Below are 20,664 nucleotides of genomic sequence, written 5' to 3'. Positions count from 1 at the left end.
CCACTGTTATGCTGGAAGCCTTTCAGGGCAGGAGTTAGTGTCTACTAACTCTTTTGTGCTCTCCCAAGTGCTCAACACTGTGCTCTGCACATAGTAGACTATCAGCTCCAGGAGGTCAGCTGTTATCTCTACCAACTCTCCTAAGCGCTCAGTACTGTGCTGTGCACACAGTGAGTACTCAATAGCTACTTTTGATCTACTGCTTTGGAATGAAGGACAGTGGTGAGTAAAGACCAAGACCCCTTGGACCTCATCTGCAAGGCCTGGCAGGTCGAGGAGGGGTGGTAGGGGAAGGAAATGCTGAGAGGGAGGCCCACAAAGGGAACGCCAGCACTGCTGGTTCTGGAGAGGAAGGGAGTCGCACCCTCTGACTCCACTGAGGACAGTCCTCTTCCTTCCCCGCCCCCACCTTCACAGGTGTGCTCGCGTACAATCAATCAATGGTATCTGTGGAGCACTCACTGTACCAAGCGCTTGGGAGAGTACTATACAAAAGAGTTGGTAGGCATAGTTCCTGCCCAAAAGGAATTTATGGGTTGCTCTCACCCAGCCTAAATCCAACAGCCTTGGGAAAACGTGAGGCCCAGCCAGGCTAATTCCCAATTACAACAACTACAACAACGACGACGACAAGGAGCAGCCAGCTAGCGGAGCAGCACATGTGACTTTGAAAGTCGCAGTCAGTCTCCCTGTGTAGATGCATCAGCCCTTTCACTGCCACTTCCACCGGGGGACAGTGACTCGGTGGATCAATCGCCACAGCCTTTCTACCCTGTGCCCTGTCTCATTCTGCCGACGGCCACAAGGTCCAGGGTTTAGGAAAGTCTGAGTCTGGCTGACCTTGGACGGCTTGGCACCAGCCCCACTTGCAGACCCAGTTCCAGGCTGGATACCAGCCTGCATCTGGCTCTCAGGGTAGGAGGTGCGGGGGCTCCCCGGGGAAGGGAGAGGCACGCCCAGTGCTTCAAGTAGCCCTGTGTGCCACAAACCCACTATTAGCACAGCACCGACGAGCCCAATGATGCCCTAAATCCCTAGGCTACCACAGTACACAGTTCATCTTGACCTGCCATCAGTGAAAGCTGGCTTTGGTTTAAACTCTGATGAATGTGTGGCCACCAGAGACTGCACCAGGACAAGGCAAGGCCACTGGGTTCTGGGCTGGTGGAGTTCTTGCCTCCAGTCCATGGTCCATTTAAATGTTTATGGGAATTCTGTCCCACTGGGCATGTTCAGAACATAGAAGTACTTCCCAAAGGTTGATCTACACACAGGGACCACAAAGACTTCACGGATGCTCTCTCTAGTAGTTTCCAAGGATCTCAAAATGCTTTCTGAATACTCACCTCATTGTCATAACTGAAAAGGGAAGTAACTCAAGTCCCATCTTTCAGCAAGGGAAACTGAGGCACAAACAAAATGACATGCCCAAGGGCCAAGAGCTGGAAGCAGAACCCAAGAGCCAGGGCTATGTCACCTGACCTACACCTAAGAAACGCCGCCAAACTCTCCGCTGTTGCCCAATTCGCTAGCGTCCAATCATACTGCTAAAGCATCATCATGCACATCACACAGGAACAGCCCAGGTTGACATGCTTCCCGTAAACCAGGATGAAAGAGGGGCCCTGGAGCTTAGTGTTTGTTAGTCTAAATGATCTATTGAAGACATAGTTATTGACCACCACAATCCCCTGGCAAAAATCAGTATTTCAGACTTTGTCAATTGAACACCATGTTGCCCACAAGTGGGTCCCCAGAGGATTTTGAGCTTTACTAAGCACCAGCAATTGTCTAAGTGCTTCAAAAATCATACAAGAGGAGCTTCCATAACATATGGGTCCAGGCAGCAGTACATTTTGCTTGAGGTTTTTTAAGAAGCGATGGAAGGCGTGGGAAGGCAGCATTTATAGAGTGCTAACGATGTTGGTGAAACGAAACATGTCCACGGCCTACCTTTTCAGACCCAACAACATACTCACAGGGCGGTATGATAGAAAAAAAAAGAAAGAAAGAAAGGAAAAGAAAGAGGACAAGGAAAAATTAGAAACACACACAAGGAAAAAGAATATTTGTAACAGCTACAACACTTCATGGTATAACAGAGAATCTACTAGACAAACAGGATCTTTTGACGGCATTCAAGAAGGAAATGCATTTTTATATAAAGTGCCCCTGTAGTAAACAGAATTGATCCGCAGTTTACATTTAAGTAGCAAACAGATTTGCTAACAAATACGACTTGAAATCCCCAATCTTTAAGAAGGTTCTTGAGGTCTTATCAATCAGTCTCAGATGGTTGAGGTAAGAATTACTGGCAACCTAGTAAGTTTCCATTAACCAGAACTCTCCTAATGATTGGGGATTTAGGGCTCAGGCTAAAAAGAAAACAAGTCCTTCATGTAACCATTTGTTTCTTGGCCACTGTTCAGAGCAGCAAGTAGAAGTTGAAATCCTGAGTCTCCGTCCCTAGCCAACTCCACTTTCCCAAGCGTCTTGAGGTTTGCCGGAGGCAGGGAGCTAGACCAGACTATCTACCTTACGACTTGCTCACTGAGAAGAGAGCCCGTTCCGGTTCTCCAACGCCCAACAGTCACTGAGGCTAAACTCTGGAGTTGGAAAGGAGCCTGGCTAACCACATCTGATTACTTTCACCATCTTCGGCCAGGTGTTTTCTGGGGACCTTTTCAGGTTTGCGAATGGAATCGACACAGTGGCAGCTGCTCTGGCAATCAGAGACAGCCCAGAGACCTGAATCTCTTCCTTGGGGAAAACCTATCATGTAGGCAGGGAAACAAAAGCTACTTTTCCAAAAGGGACAGGCCTTTCCGAGGCAGAAGCTGCTGCGCTGCGGGGTTGCTGACTTTGGGGACTTGGCAGGTATTCACTCAGGCCCCGGTGTCATTTGAAGAAGGCCGACGACCGCGGCTATTACAGTGTAGAGGTCTCTCCTCAACCCCCTTCGGCCCTGCTGCCACCAAGCTGGTTTTGGGCAATGAGGTGGGTATGGGAAGTGGAAGAAATGAAAAAATAAAAAGAATGATAATAATACCACCTGAGTTGTTGCCTAGCGCCTTTATTTCCAAAGTGCTCTTACATGACTTATCTCATTTCTGTCCTCACAACAAACCCTGGGATTCACCCCGCAGCCCGAAAACAAACAGGCGCGAATCGTACAGCGTAGAGCCGTACGTCTCCTTCTGCGCGTGGAACTTCTCGAAGGTGTGGGGCCAGTCCTTGGCAGAGCAGCAGTCAATGATGGTGATGAGGCCCACGACTTTGCGGTGGGTCTGAAAGTCTCCACAACACAACAAACCCTGGGACGTAGGTAGAGAGGCCAAGTATCATTATCCCCATTTTGGAGATGAGGAACTGAGGTACAGAGAAGTTATGTGACTTGACCGAAGTCACAGCAGGCTGGCGGCGAGGCACAGACCCGAACCCGGGTCCTCCGGCTTCCAGACCAGAGCTCTTCCAGGACACCAGGCAACCTCCCCTAAACCAAAATCAAAAATAAAGACAAACTCCCGGAATGGATGGACCAAATGAGGAGCTCCACGGGGATGGAGTCCCGGGTCCAAAACGGGCCCACCTAATCCAACTAAATTATTCACACTGGAAGTTGCAGCAGAATTCTAAACGTTAGGGTGAAAATCAGAAGTCAAGAAGGAAGCAGAGTTAGCTGCTCTGACCCCCTTATCCCAGAAATTCACCTTCATAGCCTTGTGGCTCTCCTGGCCGTGAAACATCCCACCCGGCAGGCCTTCCAGTGAGCCAAGGTTGGGGTAGCAGGAAACCATATCGGTCGCAGGAAGAGGCGCAGGACCGAGCCTCGGGGTAGAACCCACGCCTGTGCCCGAGCAGTCCAGCTACTTACCTACTGTCTGTGTCCAGCCCGACAAAGTCCTTCTTCTCAAACGGTACACAGAGAAGTGGAATCTTATCTCCCGACTTATCAGTGGCCCGATCAAGCCGTTTAGATTCCAACACGATGAAGAGGGAGTCGATGAAGTCTTCGATTCTCTTCTCCACCGTGTCGCACTCCTCGTAGTTGGGGTAAAAGGCCACATCCGTGCGAGGCTGCTCGGCGATCTCGCCCCGCAGCCCAAAAACAAACAGGCGCGAATCGTACAGCGTAGAGCCGTACATCTCCTTCTGCGCATGGAACTTCTCGAAGGTCTGGGGCCAGTCCTTGGCGGAGCAGCAATCAGTGATGGTGATGAGGCCCACGACTTTGCGGTGGGTCTGAAAGTCTCCCCATTCGTTATTCTCCGGCGGGTAGTGATGGCGGTAGCGGATGTACAGCACCCGCTGGGAGTCGCGCACATTGATGTGGCTCACGGTGGAAATCCTCTTGTAGATGTTAAAGAAGTTCTCCTCGGAGACGATGCCGACGGGCTGTACCACGACGAGGAGAGTCTGGTGGTCCTCGGCACACTGCATGTAGTCTGGGACGCTCATCCTGAAGCGATCGGAGGCTGGTTGGAGACAAAGACACGGAATCAGAATTCAAACTGGCTCTCGTGGACACGGCCTGCCCAGGAGGCAACTTGGCCGGTGGGGATGAGAGCGTGCGAGCGGCCCAGACCAGCCCATCAGACTCTCAGTCCCCAGATCTCCACGCCCAGACAGCGGTTCGTCCGTTGGCTATGACGAGAGACTCTACCATCCTCACCTTGGGTGCTGATTTCAGAGCAAGAAGTAAATTAAGCCTGCTCTCTCTCCAACCGTCAGTCATCCCCCGCCCTCTGAACTCGGAGCAAATGGGGGGGAAACCTGACTGGAGGGATTATTCAGCGGGGTTAGCTAACCACTTACCGTGGGCCAAGGACTGTTCCAAGTACTGGGGTAGATTCACATTAATCAGGTCAGACACAGTCCCTATCCCTCACTGGGCTCGAAGTCTAAGGCAGAACAGGTGCCGAATTTCCATTTTACAGATGAGGAAACTGCGGCACACAGACATTAAGTGACTTGCCTAAGGTTTCACGGCAGGCAAGTAAGTGGCAGGACTGCAATTAGAAGCCAGAGAGGAACAGAGTGGAAGAGACAGGGGAGGCCCAATAGGCCACGATCAGGAGACTTAGCCCAGGGGGTTATCCCAACCGCTGGCTTCCCAGGTGGAGGTGCGGCTCAAAGGCACAGAGAAAAGATGGGGTCGGGCAATCTCAGGATGGGGCAGCTAACTTTCACTTAACAGCTCCAGGCCGGTTTCCCCAAGAAACATCATCACAGACTAGTGAGCTCCTCAATCTGGCTCCGCCCTAGGACACGCCTCGAGCAGTCAGGTGGTGGAAGGCAAAGCATTTCTATCAAAACTGAAATCCTAACCCATGCTGGTGATTTTCAGTCACCACAGGGCCCACCACTTGACACTGCAGAGTGGGAAAGGCTAGCCAATGGGTCTGGGCTGGTGAGGATGTGGCCGGGCCTCCAGAGGCCAGGGGCAAGACTTCTGAAAGCGGCTCAGGGCAGGGTAGTACACCGCTCAGAAAGGGAAGATGTTCATAAGAGTGGCACACTTTGTTCCCTAGTGCTGCCCCTTCACAGCAGCATTAATAATAGCATTGGTTACACAGAATGGCCTAATGGAAATAGCACGGGCTTGGCCGTCAGAGGACCTGAGTTCTAATACTGGCTCTGCCACTCACCCACTGTGTGACCTTGGGCAAGTCACTTAATGTCTCTGGGCCTCAGTTCCCTCATCTGCAAAACAGGGATTCAATACCTGTTCTCCCTCCTACTTAACCCTATGTAGGAGCTGATTATCTCATATCTACCCCCACACTCAGTAGAGTTTGCCGCATAGAAAGCACTTAATACTATGATATTAATAATAACAATAATTATTATTATTAATGAGCACTGACAGGGCAGAGCACTTTTATAAGGGCTGGGAAAGGATCCAGAGGTAGGAATTGGGCACTGTCCCTGGCCCTCCGGAGACGGTAAATGGGGAGACGGGACTGTCAACAAACTTGTAAGTGACAAAACAGGAAGGCACTAAAACAACATAAAACACAAAGACAAATACAGAAAACAAAAATTAGTTGGGTACTGGGGCTAGAGGAGCAGAATACAGAGAAACACTGCATTAACACTGTTACACATACCACTTCTTTCACTATTCACTTTCATTCGTTAACAATTGTCTCTAGGCTTACATTTTTTGTTACTAATGTAAGTAAACTGTCCACCTTCTTCCCCCTCAATGAGACTGCAAGCCCTAAAAAGACAAGCACTTTATCTGCTACCTTTTTATCACATGTTCTTTAGCAATTTGAGTGGTCTGCACAAAATAGGTGGTTGACAAATACAGAAGGTGATCACCCCTTCAGCTTTCCAGTGAGTTCAGGTGAGGGAGGCACCACCTGAAGATGGGGAAAATGAATGAATAGGCAGTTGACTCTTCTAGGTCTTCTCCTTAGCAATTTGATCGCTCTGCACAGAATAAATAGGTGGTTGACAAATACAGAAAGTGATCACCCTTGCGGCCTTCCAGGGAGTTCAGGTGAGGGAGGCACCACCTGGAGTTGGGGAGAATGAGTAAATACGGCAGTTGACTCTTCTAAGTCTTCTCCTTAGCTATTTGAGCGCTCTGCACAGAATAGGTGGTTGACAAATACAGAAGGTGATCACGCCTGCAGCCTTCCAGGGAATTCAGGTGAGGGAGGCACCACCTGGAGATGGGGAGAATGAATGAATACCCCAGCTGACTCTTCTAGGTCTTCTCCAGTCCCACAATACTAGGGACATTAAGGATCATGTCCCTTCTTAAGAAGCAGCACGGCCTCCTGAAAAGACCACACATCTGGGAGTCGGAGATCCTGGATTCTAATCCCGGCTCTGCCACCTGCCCACTTTGTAACCTCGGTCACATCACCACCTCTCTTAGCTTCTGTTTTCTCATCAGGAAAATGAGGATTAATCCTCACTTCAGGAAAGGCAGGGGCGGAACGGGGTGCTGAATGGAGATATAAAGAAGGTATGATGGTGGCGGGATCTGATGATTTGAAGTTTTCCCTGTGCCCCTCTGTTTTGGAGACACACACGCATGCTTTAGGGCACCTGGATTTCTGATCTGGAGAGATATGGGAGGCAGTGAATATTGTAGTCCTGTGCCCCAGGGCCCGCAGACCCTTACTTACCCGGTGGCGGAGGAGGAGGAGGAGGAGGAGGAGGAGGAGGAGGAGGAGGAGGAGGAGGAGGAGGAGGAGGAGGAGGAGGAGGAGGAGGAGGAGCAGGCCGGTGCTCCCTCGACGGGCCCAGCCTCAGGCCACTGATCGCTTCCTCCTAAGCACCGAGGAAGAACGAGACGCTTCTGCGCATGCGCGGAAGTAGCGGCGCCGAGGCTCCATTCCGGTGGATCCCGCGCTCCGGGCTGTGTGGGCGACCCGCAGGGGGTAGGGGCCGTTAGGCCGGAGGGGGAGCGACCGCCCAGACGCAGGGACAGAAGGAAGACGTGGCGCGGAGTCGGAACCGGAGGGACAGAAGGAAGCGGTGGCGCGGAGTCGGAGCCGGAGGGACAGAAGGAAGCGGTGGCGCGGAGCCGGAGCCGGAGGGGAGGTGGAGCTTTGCGCGGAGCAAGCTTGGGGAAAATAATAATAATAATGACGGCATTTGTTAAGCGCTTACTATGTGCAAAGCACTATTCTAAGCGCTGGGGAGGATGCAAGATCATCAGGTTGTCCCCCGTGGGGCTCACAGTCTTCACCCCCATTTTCCAGATGAGGTCACTGAGGCAGAGAGAAGTGAAGTGACCGGCCCAAAGTCACACAACTGACACGAGGCGGAGCCAGGATTTGAACCCATGACCTCTGAATCCCCAGACCGTGCTCTTTCCACTGAGCCTTGCTGCTTCTCTACTTTTTGCCAGGCACTGTAGTAAGCGCTGGGGGAAGATACCAGATCATCAGATTGGACACAGTTCATTTCTCACGCGGGGCTCATGGTCTTAAACATCATTTTACAGATGAGGTAACTGAGGCCCAGAGAAGTTAAGTGACTTGCCCAAAGTCACACGGCTGACCAGTGGCGGGGTCAGGGTTAGAACTCACCACCTCCGACTCCCAAACCCATGCTTTTTCCACTGATCCAGACTCAGGATGAGACAAGGGCCTTGATCAGTGTCATGGTTGTTTAGATGGAAAGAAAGGGATGTTTTCTGGAAATCTTGTAAAGAACAAATGGGATTTGGCCACGGACTGAATATGGGAGGTGAAAGATTTGGAGAGGTTAAGAATGCCGGGGTTATGAGTTTAAAGCATGTGGAGGTTGGTGGCATTGTCAAATGTGATGGGAAGGTTAGGGGTAGGAAAGGACTTGGGAGGAGAGATGAATTCAGTTTTAGATACGTTGAGCTGGAGGACATCCAGCGTGGCTTAGTAGCAAGAGCCTGGGCTTGGGAATCAGAGGACGTGGATTCTAATCCCGGCTCCACCACTTGTCAGCTGTGTGACTTTGGGCAAGTCACTTCACTTCTCGGATGAAGACCGTGAGCCCCATGTGGGACAATCTGATAACCTTGTATCTACCCCAGCGTTTAGAACAGTGCTCAGCACCTAGTAAGTGCTTAGCAAATACCATTATTATCCATACAGAGATGTCCTGCAGGCAGTCGACGGTACGAGATTGCAGAAGAGAGAGGTTGGGACCAGTGAGGTCTCTTTTGAGAGGTTGCAGGATCCCGTACCGAACCAAGAACACAGAATCGAAGATATCATCTCTACCCTGGAACTTAGTCTGACCCTCACTCTATTATTATCATTTATATTATCAATCGATCACTAAGCTCAACACCGAATAACTGAATCTGATGGATGGGTGGCCCTTAAGCTGCACCAAATGGCAGGAATCAGGCCAGGGACATCCAGAGGTTGGCTTAGTGGAAAGAGCCGGGGCTTGGGAGTCAGAGGTTGTGTCTCTGACATATCATCTGTGTGACTTTGGGTAAGTCACTTCTCTGGGCCTCAGTTACCTCATCTGTAAAATGGGGATTAATAATAATGATGGTATTTGTTAAGTGCTTACTATGTGCAAAGCACTGTTCTAAGCACTGGGGGATGATACAAACTAACTTCTTCCCCTCTTCGAAGCCCTACTGAGAGCTCACCTCCTCCAAGAGGCCTTCGCAGACTGAGTCCCCCTTTCCCTCTGCTACACCATCTGCCCTTCCCCTCCTCACTGTGCTCATTTGTATATATTATTACCCTATTTATTTTGTTAATGAGGTGTACATCTCCTTGATTCTATTTATCTTGATGATGTTGCCTTGTTTTATTCTGTTTTGCTTTGCTGTATGTCTCCCCCGTTTAGACTGTGAGCCCGTCATTGGGGAGGGATTGTCTCCATCTATTGCCGAATTGTACATTCCAAGTGCTTAGTCCAGTGCTCTGCACATAGTAAGCGCTCAATAAATACTATTGAATGAATACAAGGTGATCAGGTTGTCCCACGTGGGGCTCATAGTCTTCATCCCCATTTTCCAGATGAGGTCACTGAGGCCCAGAGAGGCAAACTGACTGGTCCAAAGTCCCCCAGCTGACAAGTGGTGGAACCGGGATTAGAACCCACCACCCCTGATGCCCAATAGTAATAATAATGTTGGTATTTGTTAAGTGCTTACTATGTGCAGAGCACTATTCTAAGGGCTGGGGTAGACACAGGGGAATCAGGTTGTCCCACGTGAGGCTCAGTCTTCATCCCCATTTTACAGATGAGGTAACTGAGGCACAGAGAAGTGACGTGCCTTGCCCATAGTCCCACAGCTGACAAGGGGCGGAGTCGGGATTTGAACCCATGACTTCTGACTCCCAAGCCCGGGCTCTTTCCACTGAGCCACGCTGCTTCTCTAAGAGTAGGAGCCCCACTTGGGATAACCTGATTAGCTTGTATCTACCCCAGCACTCAGGACAGTGCTTGGCACATAGTAAGCGCTTAACAATTATTATTATTATTGTTATTATTATGATTATTCCCAGTGGAAGCGGGTCGAGTAGCCGACCTCGGCCCACCCTACGTGGCTGGTGAGAAAACCCGGAGAGGAGTCCGTGAATCCCATGGATCCGGAGGGACAACGGGGAGAACTGCGCATGCTCGGGGAAAAGGGCCCGGCGGCCGGCTTTCCCGCCCTGCCTCACGGCGGACAGTGAAGAGCGGCGGTCCGGCCGGCGGGGGCATGGCGGGGGAGGCCGCAGGCCCGGGTTGGCCTCCTCCACGAGTGAGTCCGACAACGGGACAAGGACAAGACAAACCCTCTTTCACCGCCCCCCTTCCCCACCCTCCACACGGAAGTTCCCTTTCCTGAGCCCCCAAAGAAGGGGAGGGCCGGAAGGGACGCCATGGCACGCGCCCAAGCGGGGAGCGAAGGGGCCCCGTCGCCGTGGCAACCAACCAACGGCAAGCCGGGGGCGCGGTCTGGCCCCTCCTCCCTCCCGCCCCTTGCACATGCGCCTTACCGCCCCCTCTTGCGCCTGCGCCGTACCCCCTTTCTGCCTGGGCCGCACCCTCCGGGCCGGGGGAGCGGGCGGGACGGCGCCCCCCGGTGGCGAGGGGCCGCCGCTGCAGGCCTCGTGCAGAGAGAGCCGGGAACCAACAGATCCGGACAGATGAGGTCACTGAGGCACAGACAAGTTCAGTGACTTGCCCAAGGTCACACAGATGATAAGCGCCGGAGGCGGGATTAGAACCCAAGGCCTCCGACTCCCAGGCCCTTGCTCTTGAGCGAGCGGACATGATCCTGCCCACGAGGGAGCATCCAATCTAAGGGGGAGACGAGCCTTAAAAATCAAATTACAGATATGGAAAATAGAGTATAAGGATATTTACATAATTGTTCTGGGGCTGGGGTGACTAAGTGCTTAAGGGGTCCAAGTGCCTAGGTTCATTCATTCAATTCATTCAATCGTATTTTTGGAGCGCTTATACTGGGTGCAGAGCACTGTACTGAGCCCTTGGAAAGTACAATGCATAGATGACAGAGGGGAGGACAGGGTGGAGAAATGATAATGGTGGCATGTGTTAATAATAATGTTGGTATTTGTTAAGCGTTTACTATGTGCAGAGCACTGTTCTAAGGGCTGGGGGAGATACAGGGTCATCAGGTTGTCCCATGTGAGCCTCAGTTAATCTCCATTTTACAGATGAGGTAACTGAGGCACAGAGAAGTTAAGTGACTTGCCCACAGTCATACAGCTGACAAGTGGCAGAGCGGGGATTCGAACCCATGACCTCTGACTCCCAAGCCTGGGCTCTTTCCACTGACCCACACTGCTTCTCTAATGCTTAATGTCCGCCTCCCCGTCTAGATTGTGAGCCCTTGGTGGGCCGGGAATGTGTCTGTTTATTGTTTATGAGAAGCAGCCTGGCACAGTGGATAGAGCACAGTCCTGGGAGTCAGAAGATCATGGGTTCAAATCCTGACTCCTCCCATTGTCTGCCGTGGGACCTTGGGCAAGTCACTTCATTTCTCTGCGCCTCAATTACCTCATCTGTAAAATGGGGATTGAGACCGTGAGCCCCACGTGGGACAGGAACCGAGTCCAACCCGATTTGCTCGTAACCACCCCAGCATTTAGTACGGTGCCTGCAAATGCTTAACCAATACCATAATTATTATTATTCTATCATACTCTCCCCACTGCTTAGTATACGGAGAAGCAGTGTGGCTCAGTGGAAAGAGCACTGGCTTGGGAGTCGGAGGTCATGGGTTCTAATCCCGACTCTGCCACTTATCAGCTGTGTGACTGTGGGTAAGTCACTTAACTTCTCTGTGTCTCAGTTACCTCATCTGGAAAATGGGGATTAAAACTGTGAGCCCCATGTGGGACAACCTGATTACCTTGTATCTACCCAGCGCTTAGAACAGTGCTTGGCACATAGTAAGCGCCTAACACATACCACCATTATTATTATTATTGTATCTACCCAGTGCTTAGAACAGTGCTTGGTACATGGTAAGCGCTTAACGAATACCACCATTATTATTATCATTGTATCTACCCAACGCTTAGAACAGTGCTGGGCACGTAGTAAGCGCTTAACAAATACCAAATTATTATTATTATTGTTACAGTGCTTTGCACACAGTAAGCGCTCAATAAAAACGATTGAGGGACTGAATGAACAGGCATCACAGTCGTTATTACAGAAGAGAGGAGTGGGCAAGCGCTTTGGAGAGTGTTCCGCACCCAGTCGGCGCTCAATAAATACGACTGGATGAATGAAAAGTGGAAGCGGGTTAAGAAGTTGAGAGCTCACCTCCTCCAAGAGGCCTTCCCAGACTGAGCTTTCCCTTTCCCCTCTGCTCCCTCTCTGCTCCCCCTTCCCCTCCCCTCAGCTAAACCCCCTTTCCCCCCTTTCCCTCTGCTCCTCCCCCTCTCCCTTCCCTCCCCTCAGCAGTGTGCTCAGCGTGGCTCAGAGGAAAGCGCACGCGTTTGGGAGCCAGAGGTCATGGGTTCGAATTCCGCTCTGCCACCTGTCAGCTGTGTGACTGTGGGCAAGTCACTTCACTTCTCTGTGCCTCAGTTCCCTCATCTGTCAAATGGGGATTAAGACTGAGCCTCACGTGGGACAACCTGATGACCCTGTATCTACCCCAGCGCTTAGAACAATGCACATAGTAAGCGCTTAACAAATACCTGCATTATTATTATTATTTGTCTATGTTTTTATGACCCTATTTATTTTGTTAATGAGGTGTCCATCCCCTTGATTCTATTTATCGTGATTGAGTTGTCTTGTTTTTGTCTCCCCCGAGTGGACTGGGAGCCCGTCAGTGGGCAGGGACGGTCTCTATCTGTCGCCGAATGGTCCGTTCCAAGCGCTTAGTCCAGTGCTCTGCACATAGTAAGCGCTCAGTAAATACTATTGATTGAATGAATGGATGAATGGATGGATGGATGAATGAATGAATGAAGCCTCGACCTGGTCACCGAGAAATGCCAGGAGTTGCGATGCGTGCGTCTGCCACCAGAGGGCGCCGCAAGACCAGCAGAGTCTCTCGAGCCCCCGGTCCGCCAGCGTTTGGCGGAGGATCAAGACCCCCCCCCCCTCCCCCTCCCCCCAGTCGGTCCTTCTGGCGCTTCTGCCGCGTGGCTCAGTGCAAAGAACCCGGGCTTGGGAGTCCGAAGTCAGGGGTTCGAATCCCGACCCCGCCACGTGTCAGCTGGGTGACTGTGGGCAAGTCACTTCACTTCTCTGGGCCTCAGTGACCTCATCTGTCAAATGGGGGTGAAGACTGGGAGCCCCCCGTGGGACAACCTGATGACCCCGTATCCACCCCAGCGCCTAGAACAGTGCTCTGCACATAGGAAAAGCTGAACAAATACCAACATTATTATTTTTATACCAGCATGACGACGATGATGACGATGATTATCCAGGGTCTTCGCTGGAAGGCTCCACGCGAGCCGGGCCGAACTACAACTCCCAGAAAGCAAAGCGGCGGGCGGCGCCTCCTTCAATGAACTTTATTAGCGGACGGAGGCCGCGGACAAGACAGGCCAGGACGGGCCAGGACGGGCCAGGACGGGCCGGGGCAGGCGGAGGGAAGATGGCGGACGGGTTGGGAGGCAAAGGCGAGAGGTTGGCGGCCCAGCGCCTGGTGTCGCTGCCCCTGTCCCGCATCCGGGTCATCATGAAGAGCTCCCCAGAGGTGTCCAGCATCAACCAGGAGGCGCTGGTGCTGACGGCCAAGGCCACGGTAGGTCCCTCGGGGCCCTTCTCTCCCGCCTTCCCCGGCCCCGCTCCCTCCTTCATTCATTCGGTACTATTGATTGAGCGCTCACTAGGTGCACAGCACTGGACTAAGCGCTTGGAATGCACAGTCCGGCAACAGAGAGAGAGAGAGAGAGAGAGACCATCCCTGCCCATCGACGGGCTCACAGTCTAATCGAGGGAGACGGACAAAAACAACCTAATCGCAATAAAGAGAGTCAAGGCGATGGACACCTCATTCACAAAATAAATGGGGGTCATAAAAATGTATTCATTCGATAGTATTTATTGAGCAGTTACTAGGCGCACAGCACTGGACTAAGCGCTTGGAATGCACATTTGGGCAACAGAGACCATCCCTGCCCATCGACGGGCCCACAGTCTAATCGGGGGAGACAGATGGACAAAAACAACCTAATCGCAATAAATAGAATGGAGGGGATGGACACCTCATTCACAAAATAAATAGGGTCATAAAAATATTCATTCAATAGTATTTATTGAGCGCTTACCTTGTGCAGAGCACTGGACTAAGCGCTTGGAATGGATAATTCGGCAACAGATAGACCATCCCTGCACATTGACGGGCTCACTGTCTACTCGGGGGAGACAGACGGACGAAAACAACTTAATCGCAATAAACAGAATCAAAGGGATGGACACCTCATTCACAAAATAAATAGGGTCATAAAAATAGAGACAAATGAGTAAAAAATATAGCAGCCCGGGGTGTCCTCCCCTGCCAGGGCTGGACAGAGCTGTGCAGAAGGCCCACACCGGGCAGCCTGAATGATGGCTTTTCTCAAGTCCTAGCGGTTTGGTTTTTCTTTGGGGGGGTTGTATTTGTTAAGCCCTATGTGCCAGACACACTGTCCTAAGCCCCGGGGTAGATAGACGGTAATAGCTCTGTGCTAGACACTAATAGGGTAGATACAAGATAATCATACACTGGGGAGATAGAAGATAATCAGGTTGGATACAGTTCATGACCCATGTGGGACTCCCAGGCTTCATCCGCATTTTACAGATGAGGGAACTGAGGCCCAGAGAAGGAAAGTGACTTGCCTAAGGTCATGCTTCATTCGGTAGTATTTATTGAGCACTTACGAGGTGCAGAGTACTGGACTAAGCGCTTGGGATGTACAATTGGGCAACAGATAGAGACCATCCCTGCCCAGTGATGGGCTCACAGCCCAAACGGGGGAGACAGATGGCAAAACAGAACAAAACTAAACGACATCATCAAGATAAATAGACTCATGGAGATATGTACCTCATTAACAAAATAAATAGGGTAATAATATATACAGATGAGCACAGTGCTGTGGGGAGGGGAAGGGGGAAGAGCAGAGGTTGGAGGGGAGCAGAGGGAAAGGGGGGGCTCAGTCTGGGAAGGCCTCCTGGAGGAGGTGAGTTCTCAATAGGGCTTTGAAGAGGGGAAGAGAGTTAGTTTGGTGGATGTGAGAAGGGAGGGCATTCCAGGACAGTGGTAGGACGTGGGCCAGGCTGACAAGTGGCAGAGCTGGGATTAGAACCCACGACCTCTGACTCCCAAGCCTGTACTCTTTCCACAAAGCCACGCAGCTCTAAGCACTGGGTAGATACAGGCTAATCGGGCCAGCCACAGTCCCTTGCCCCACATGGGGCTCACAGCCTTCATCCCCGTTTTACAGAAGAGGCACCTGAGGCACAGGGAAATGAAGGGACTTGCCCAAGGTCACACAGCAGACAAGGGGCGGACTCGGGATTAGAACCCATGACCTATTTCCCAGACTAGTGCGCTGTCCACCAAGCCCTACTGCTTCCCAGACGGAAATGGGATGTTTGGTTTGCTCAGCACAGCCAAACCGGATGGTGCCAAAGGGACTTGGGAGCAGCTGTTCCAAGGTTTCACAGCAGACAAGTGGTGGAGTCAGAATTAGAACTCAAGTCCTCCCGACTCCCAGGCCTCGGCTCAATCCATCAGGCCAATCTCTCTGCCTTAAGTCACCCTGAATCTCCTTATATGGAGGGGGAGTGCCGGAGGACTGAGATCAGCAGCTTTCTCAAGGGACGCTCTCTTCTGCCTGTTGCTTCCAGTCTGTCTACAAGATCCATCACTCTCGTACTTGGGAGCTAAAAGAAGATGGGTGTGGGTGGATTTGAGTTTTACAAGGTGTCTAGTATAGCTTTCTCTGTCATTATATGTGCAGGAAGTGTAGCTTACCACACCTATGCTAGGCAAGGTTGGCAGAAATGATAATAGCATAAACTCTTACTATGTGCAAAGCACTGTTCTAAGTGCTAGGAAGGATACAAGGAGATCAAGTTGTCCCACGTGGGACAACCCCATTTTACAGATGAGGTAACTGAGGCTCAGAGAAGTTGAGTGACTTGCCCTAAGTCACACAGCTGACAAGTGACTGAGCTGGGATTTGAACCCATGATCTCTGACTCCCAAGCCCATGCTCTTTCCACTGAGGAGGAAGGGCGATCAGTTGGGAGGGGCTGGGTAGGAAGCTAGCAAAACTCTTAACGCCTCCTGAGGCCCAGTTACTATTGATCGAAGAGCTAGGCCCTTGGGAGCAGCCTGCCTCTCCCTAGATGAAACCAATTTCCTGAGGCAGGCCCTGCTGGCCACTTACCAGGGCAACTAGTGTGATGCTGTTCTGTTCTGGACCCTCTGATCCTTTAAAGTGTTTATAGAAGTGGATTGACTTTTTCCAGGCTTTTCCCTGGTCATAATTTAAGGTGACTGGCCTGACCTACTTTTCGACTCTACACATCTGTCCGTGCACGTAAAACAGTGCTTCTCCTGTCCCAAGGCCCTGGCTGGCATCTCCTGGTTAATTTTCTTTTCCTCAGATCAGTGTCTCCTCCACCCAGCACACTTACCATCATACTAATTTGTGTAGTCTACTGATCAGGTACTTACCTATTTACTTATCCACCTTTCTTTTCTCTTTTTCCTCCTAATAATATTAATCTTGTACCTACCTCAGTGCTTAGTACAGTGCTTGGCACATATTAAGTGCTTAACAAATACCACCTTTAATAAAGGTAATAGGGTAAGGTAGTAGTACCACCATTAATAAGGTAGCTTGGGTAAACTACGCAGTAATCAAGTCAGACACAGGAGACTTTCAGTCTAACTGGAGAGGAGAACGGGTAATCAATCTCCGTTTTACACTTGAGAAAACTGAGGCTCTGAGAAGCGACATGCCCAAGGTCCCATAGGGAAAGAGTGGAGCTGGGTTTAGAACCCAGGCCTCCTGACTTCTAGCCCTGTGCCCTTTCTCTGGGCCTCACTATCTCCAGACAGTAAGTTTAGGTCTGTCTCCCCTACAGGCTCCTGAGACCAAGAGTTATATATATCTTTGGCCTCTGTTTGTACTCTCCCAAGTGCTTAGAACAGTGCTTGGCCCAGTAGGCACTCACTCTTGATTAACTAGTTGAAAACTGCGTTTTTGGAAGGGTGCATCAAAGTGAAGATACAATATCCCTTTCCTGATCCTTCCAACTGTCTTATATCTCTTCTCCTATTCCCCGACCCCAGTAATCTTTAGCCCTCAGGCCTCCCCAGATGCACGTTACTTCAGTCTCTCTTGTCATTCCCTCAAGTTTACCCAGCTTCTGAGTTTTCCATCATTTCAGACCACTGAATTTAATTCCAAGCGTGGTCTTGCCGCAAGCCCCTTGAGGGTTCAAAAGCAAGACTCAGAGGTCATGTACATAATGTTAAACACCCGCCTAATCCCTGTTCCTGGCCAGGGGTTCCAACAGATGACTGGGCTCTCTGGTGAACGCTTGGGCGAGGTGGACAAGAAGAGAGGAGCCAGCTAGCCACCTGGCCTGCTTTAGCGTCTGTCCCAAGGAGAGCGTTTCATTGGGCTGGCCCGGGAGGGCGTGACCCATAGAGATCTGAAGCTTGGATCAATAGGGAGGGGGATGTCACAGGAAGCAGATAGAAATGTGGTTCCAGCGAGGATCCCCTGAGATACAACAGTGCCTCCCTCCAACCCATCCTCCCCACCCTGAGGATTTTGGAAACAAACGGCACAGTCCATCTGAGGGCCAGTAGTGGTAATTCCAAGATGTTGAGCGGGGTCTGCCCTATCCTGGTCTCTGGTCAGTGCTGGCAACACTCACTCTCCCCTCTTGACTCCTGTCTTCCCGTCTCAGGCGGGGTCTGCTCAGACAGTGTCCGTCAACTCATTGTGTGCGGGTTTCATTCCCTGTTTATGTCTCTTGCTGCTGCCAGGGGAGGTCGAAGGAAATGGGCAACGCCTGCATCGTCAGTGGCCTGAGGGGGCGAATGACGGTTGACCCCCTACAGTTCCATCTGCCCCTGCTGGGTCTCGTGCCTCGCGATGTACTGTGAGGGTCGGAGTCATCTGGGGGCCGAAGGTCTCCCTGCTCCTGGGCGGATGGGTGGCCGTGAAAACGTTCCCGCGATGCGATCCCAGTCTGTTTTCCAAATTGTATCATCTCGGTTGCCTGCCTTGTTTCAGGAGCTCTTCGTTCAGTATCTGGCCACCTATTCCTACAAACACGGCAGCGGGAAAGAAAAGAAATCCCTCACCTACAGCGACTTATCCAACACGGCGGAGGAGTCGGAAACATTTCAATTTCTCTCAGGTATGAAGTTCTAGAATGCTGCTATTGCCCCAGCGCACGGTGGACAGGCCGCCCATCCCTTGCAGGGACCCTTCCCAGATGGGGTGGCACAGTGTGGTGTGGGGAAATACTTGGATTCTAATCCCAGGCCTGCCTCTCGCCTGCTGTATGAGCTTGAGCAAGTCACTTCACTTCTGTGTCCGTTTCCTCATTTGTAAAATGAGGATTCTATATTTGTTCTCCCTTCTTCTTAGACTGGGAGCCCCACATGGGGTAGGGACTGTGTCCAACCTGACGATCTTGTACCTCCCCCAGCCTTTAATACTGTGCGTGGCACATAAGCTTGAACAAATACCATTGTTATTGGTAGTATTATTGTCTGGAGGTGGTGTGGGGAGGGGTCCCCGGGGGCCGGGAAGAGCAGTCGTGGAACCAGCTTGGCTTGAGGCTTGTCAGCTCCCGGCAGAGCCGCCGCTTAGACGGCCCGACTGCTCTCCGGGGACTCCAGGGGGCCGGGGGCTGCTGAGCCGAGCTCTCGATGCCACCTGCCAGGTTAGCTGGTTGGCTGCAGGGGTCTTCCCAACGGTCCACCCCTGCTGCTTGCACGGTTGGAAACTGGCCTCTGCTGGATCTTTCTGGGCAGCTCAGCTTCACTGTCTGTAGAAAGTTGAAGCTCTGTGTCATTTTGTAATCTTTTTTGCCAACCCCCTGGGCTCCTTCCCAGAATCGTCTGAACAGACCCTGGCTGGAAGGGAAAGCAAGTAAGACTTCGGGGGCTCCTGATTGTGCCCACTCGTGCCATAGTACTTATTGGGCAGCCACTATGTGCAGGGTGGTGAAGCTGCTGGGCCCATAGCGGCTTCTAGGGGAGATAAGACTGCCGCGGGGCGGGGGGAGGCGGCCACAGCACCGCCTGACCATTTAAGGTGCTTCTTCCATCCGTTTGTAATGGGACTGGCTTTCTTCTCCTCAACATGTTCTTTCTTTAGAAGATCCTAGGAGCTTCTGGGAATATAGGTTTATTTGCACATCTACACGAGGAGCTTGCTGATAACACAAGTTTTGTCTCTTTTAGATATATTACCAAAGAAGATTTTAGCTAGTAAATACCTAAAAATGTTAAAAGAGGAGAAGAGGGGAGAAGGAGAGGAGGAGGAGGACGAAGACAGTGAAGACGAAGAAGCGGAATCCTAAGGACGCGGCCCCCTTTCAAAAAGCTCATCTCACTGGTGCCGTCTCCCCGCGCACCCTGCTTCTGGCTCCATGTGTCTCATCTCTTGCTTCTCCAAGAAAGACTCCAGCAGGGATCATTTCTTTTTCTTTTCTGGCTAAACCCGGGCACGTACCATGCCCACGTACCTGGGCAGTTGCCTGAAGTGGGTGAGGCGGCAGGGGACCCTTCGGCCCAGCGGCAGCGGCCCCGGACAGCCGACCCCTCAGCGTTAAGGGAAATGGGCCTGGCCTTTTTCCCTTACCCCGTGCCGTTTTGAGGGTCGTCTGAGTACTTCTCAAACTGAAGTCACTGTAACCTGTGTGTATTCTGGACTATCTTTCTTGGAGTGGCATCCGCCTTATCAGTGAAGCACCCGAAGGGGCCATGAACTGGATCCTACAGTACCAGGTTCTGTAGAGCAAGAAAATGTAATTTTGCTGTTGGACAAAAATGACTATTTTTTTTTACTGTAAGGTATATTTGCCATTTTGTATTTTTTAGAGATGGTGTATAATAGGTTTTTTTCCCAATAAAATGTTTGGTAAAATGAGATTTTTCCCTTGAGCCAAAGCTGCCTCATCGTTCTTCCTGCCTATGTTGGCGGGAGGCTCTTGGCACCTCGCCCTCAGAACAGCCAGTGACCCGACATACCAAAGGCCTTTGATTCCCCTCCCCTTCCCCGAAGAGCCCAGTTGCCTCCACCACCCTTCCCATCCCCACATCCCCTACGTCTGGGCTTCCGGCGGGGGGGAGGGGCGGGCATAATTCTGTTCAATGTGTCGCCTGTCTGCGGAGGGCTCTGTTAGGTGTTTCCCTAAAGTTGGAAAGAGTTTTGTTACCCAGTTTTAATCAAAGGAGCCAAGCTGGGGAAGCAGGAAGGGAAAAGACAGGAAAGGAGAAGGGCAGGTTTTTCCTCTTCTGTCTGCACTCCCCAACCCCCTCAGGGCTCTGCCTAACCTGGGGCCCCCACCCCAGCAGGTTTAAAAATCGGTCTGTGTCAGGCCCCGGGGAGGTAGCCGCAGCCGATGGGACCAGTTCAATCTTATTTCCCCAAGTCTGACACAAACGGAAGAATAATAACGTTGGTATTTGTTAAGCGCTTACTATGTGCTGAGCACTGTTCTAAGCGCTGGGGTAGACAT

General features: G+C 51.4%; 2 protein-coding genes across 2 annotated transcripts in view; one reads left to right on the top strand and one right to left on the bottom strand.

Moving 5' to 3' along the window:
- The window catches only part of TRAPPC9 (trafficking protein particle complex subunit 9), a 191,167-nt gene extending 183,988 nt beyond the window's left edge, over window positions 1-7,179 (bottom strand). Inside the window, exons 1-2 of the mRNA XM_029062397.1 lie at window positions 7,146-7,179; window positions 3,875-4,475 (exon numbers count right to left, since the gene is read on the bottom strand). Of these exons, the coding sequence (XP_028918230.1) occupies window positions 3,875-4,458 (584 nt within the window). The 5' untranslated portion in view covers window positions 4,459-4,475; window positions 7,146-7,179. The remainder of the gene's footprint in view (window positions 1-3,874; window positions 4,476-7,145) is intronic.
- A 2,969-nt stretch (window positions 7,180-10,148) lies between these two features.
- On the top strand, window positions 10,149-20,086 carry CHRAC1 (chromatin accessibility complex subunit 1). Its single transcript, XM_029062398.2, has 4 exons — window positions 10,149-10,216; window positions 13,349-13,699; window positions 18,204-18,330; window positions 19,385-20,086. The coding sequence occupies exons 1-4, from the start codon at window positions 10,175-10,177 to the stop codon at window positions 19,501-19,503; spliced, it is 639 nt and encodes a 212-aa protein (XP_028918231.1). The 5' UTR covers window positions 10,149-10,174; the 3' UTR covers window positions 19,504-20,086.
- The last annotated feature ends 578 nt before the right edge of the window (window positions 20,087-20,664 follow it).

This window comes from Ornithorhynchus anatinus, chromosome 4 (genome assembly GCF_004115215.2).
Source record: "Ornithorhynchus anatinus isolate Pmale09 chromosome 4, mOrnAna1.pri.v4, whole genome shotgun sequence".
NCBI lineage: Eukaryota > Metazoa > Chordata > Mammalia > Monotremata > Ornithorhynchidae > Ornithorhynchus > Ornithorhynchus anatinus.
The sequence above is the reverse complement of the archived record's forward strand: the minus strand, read 5'-3'. Positions and strand labels throughout refer to the sequence as shown.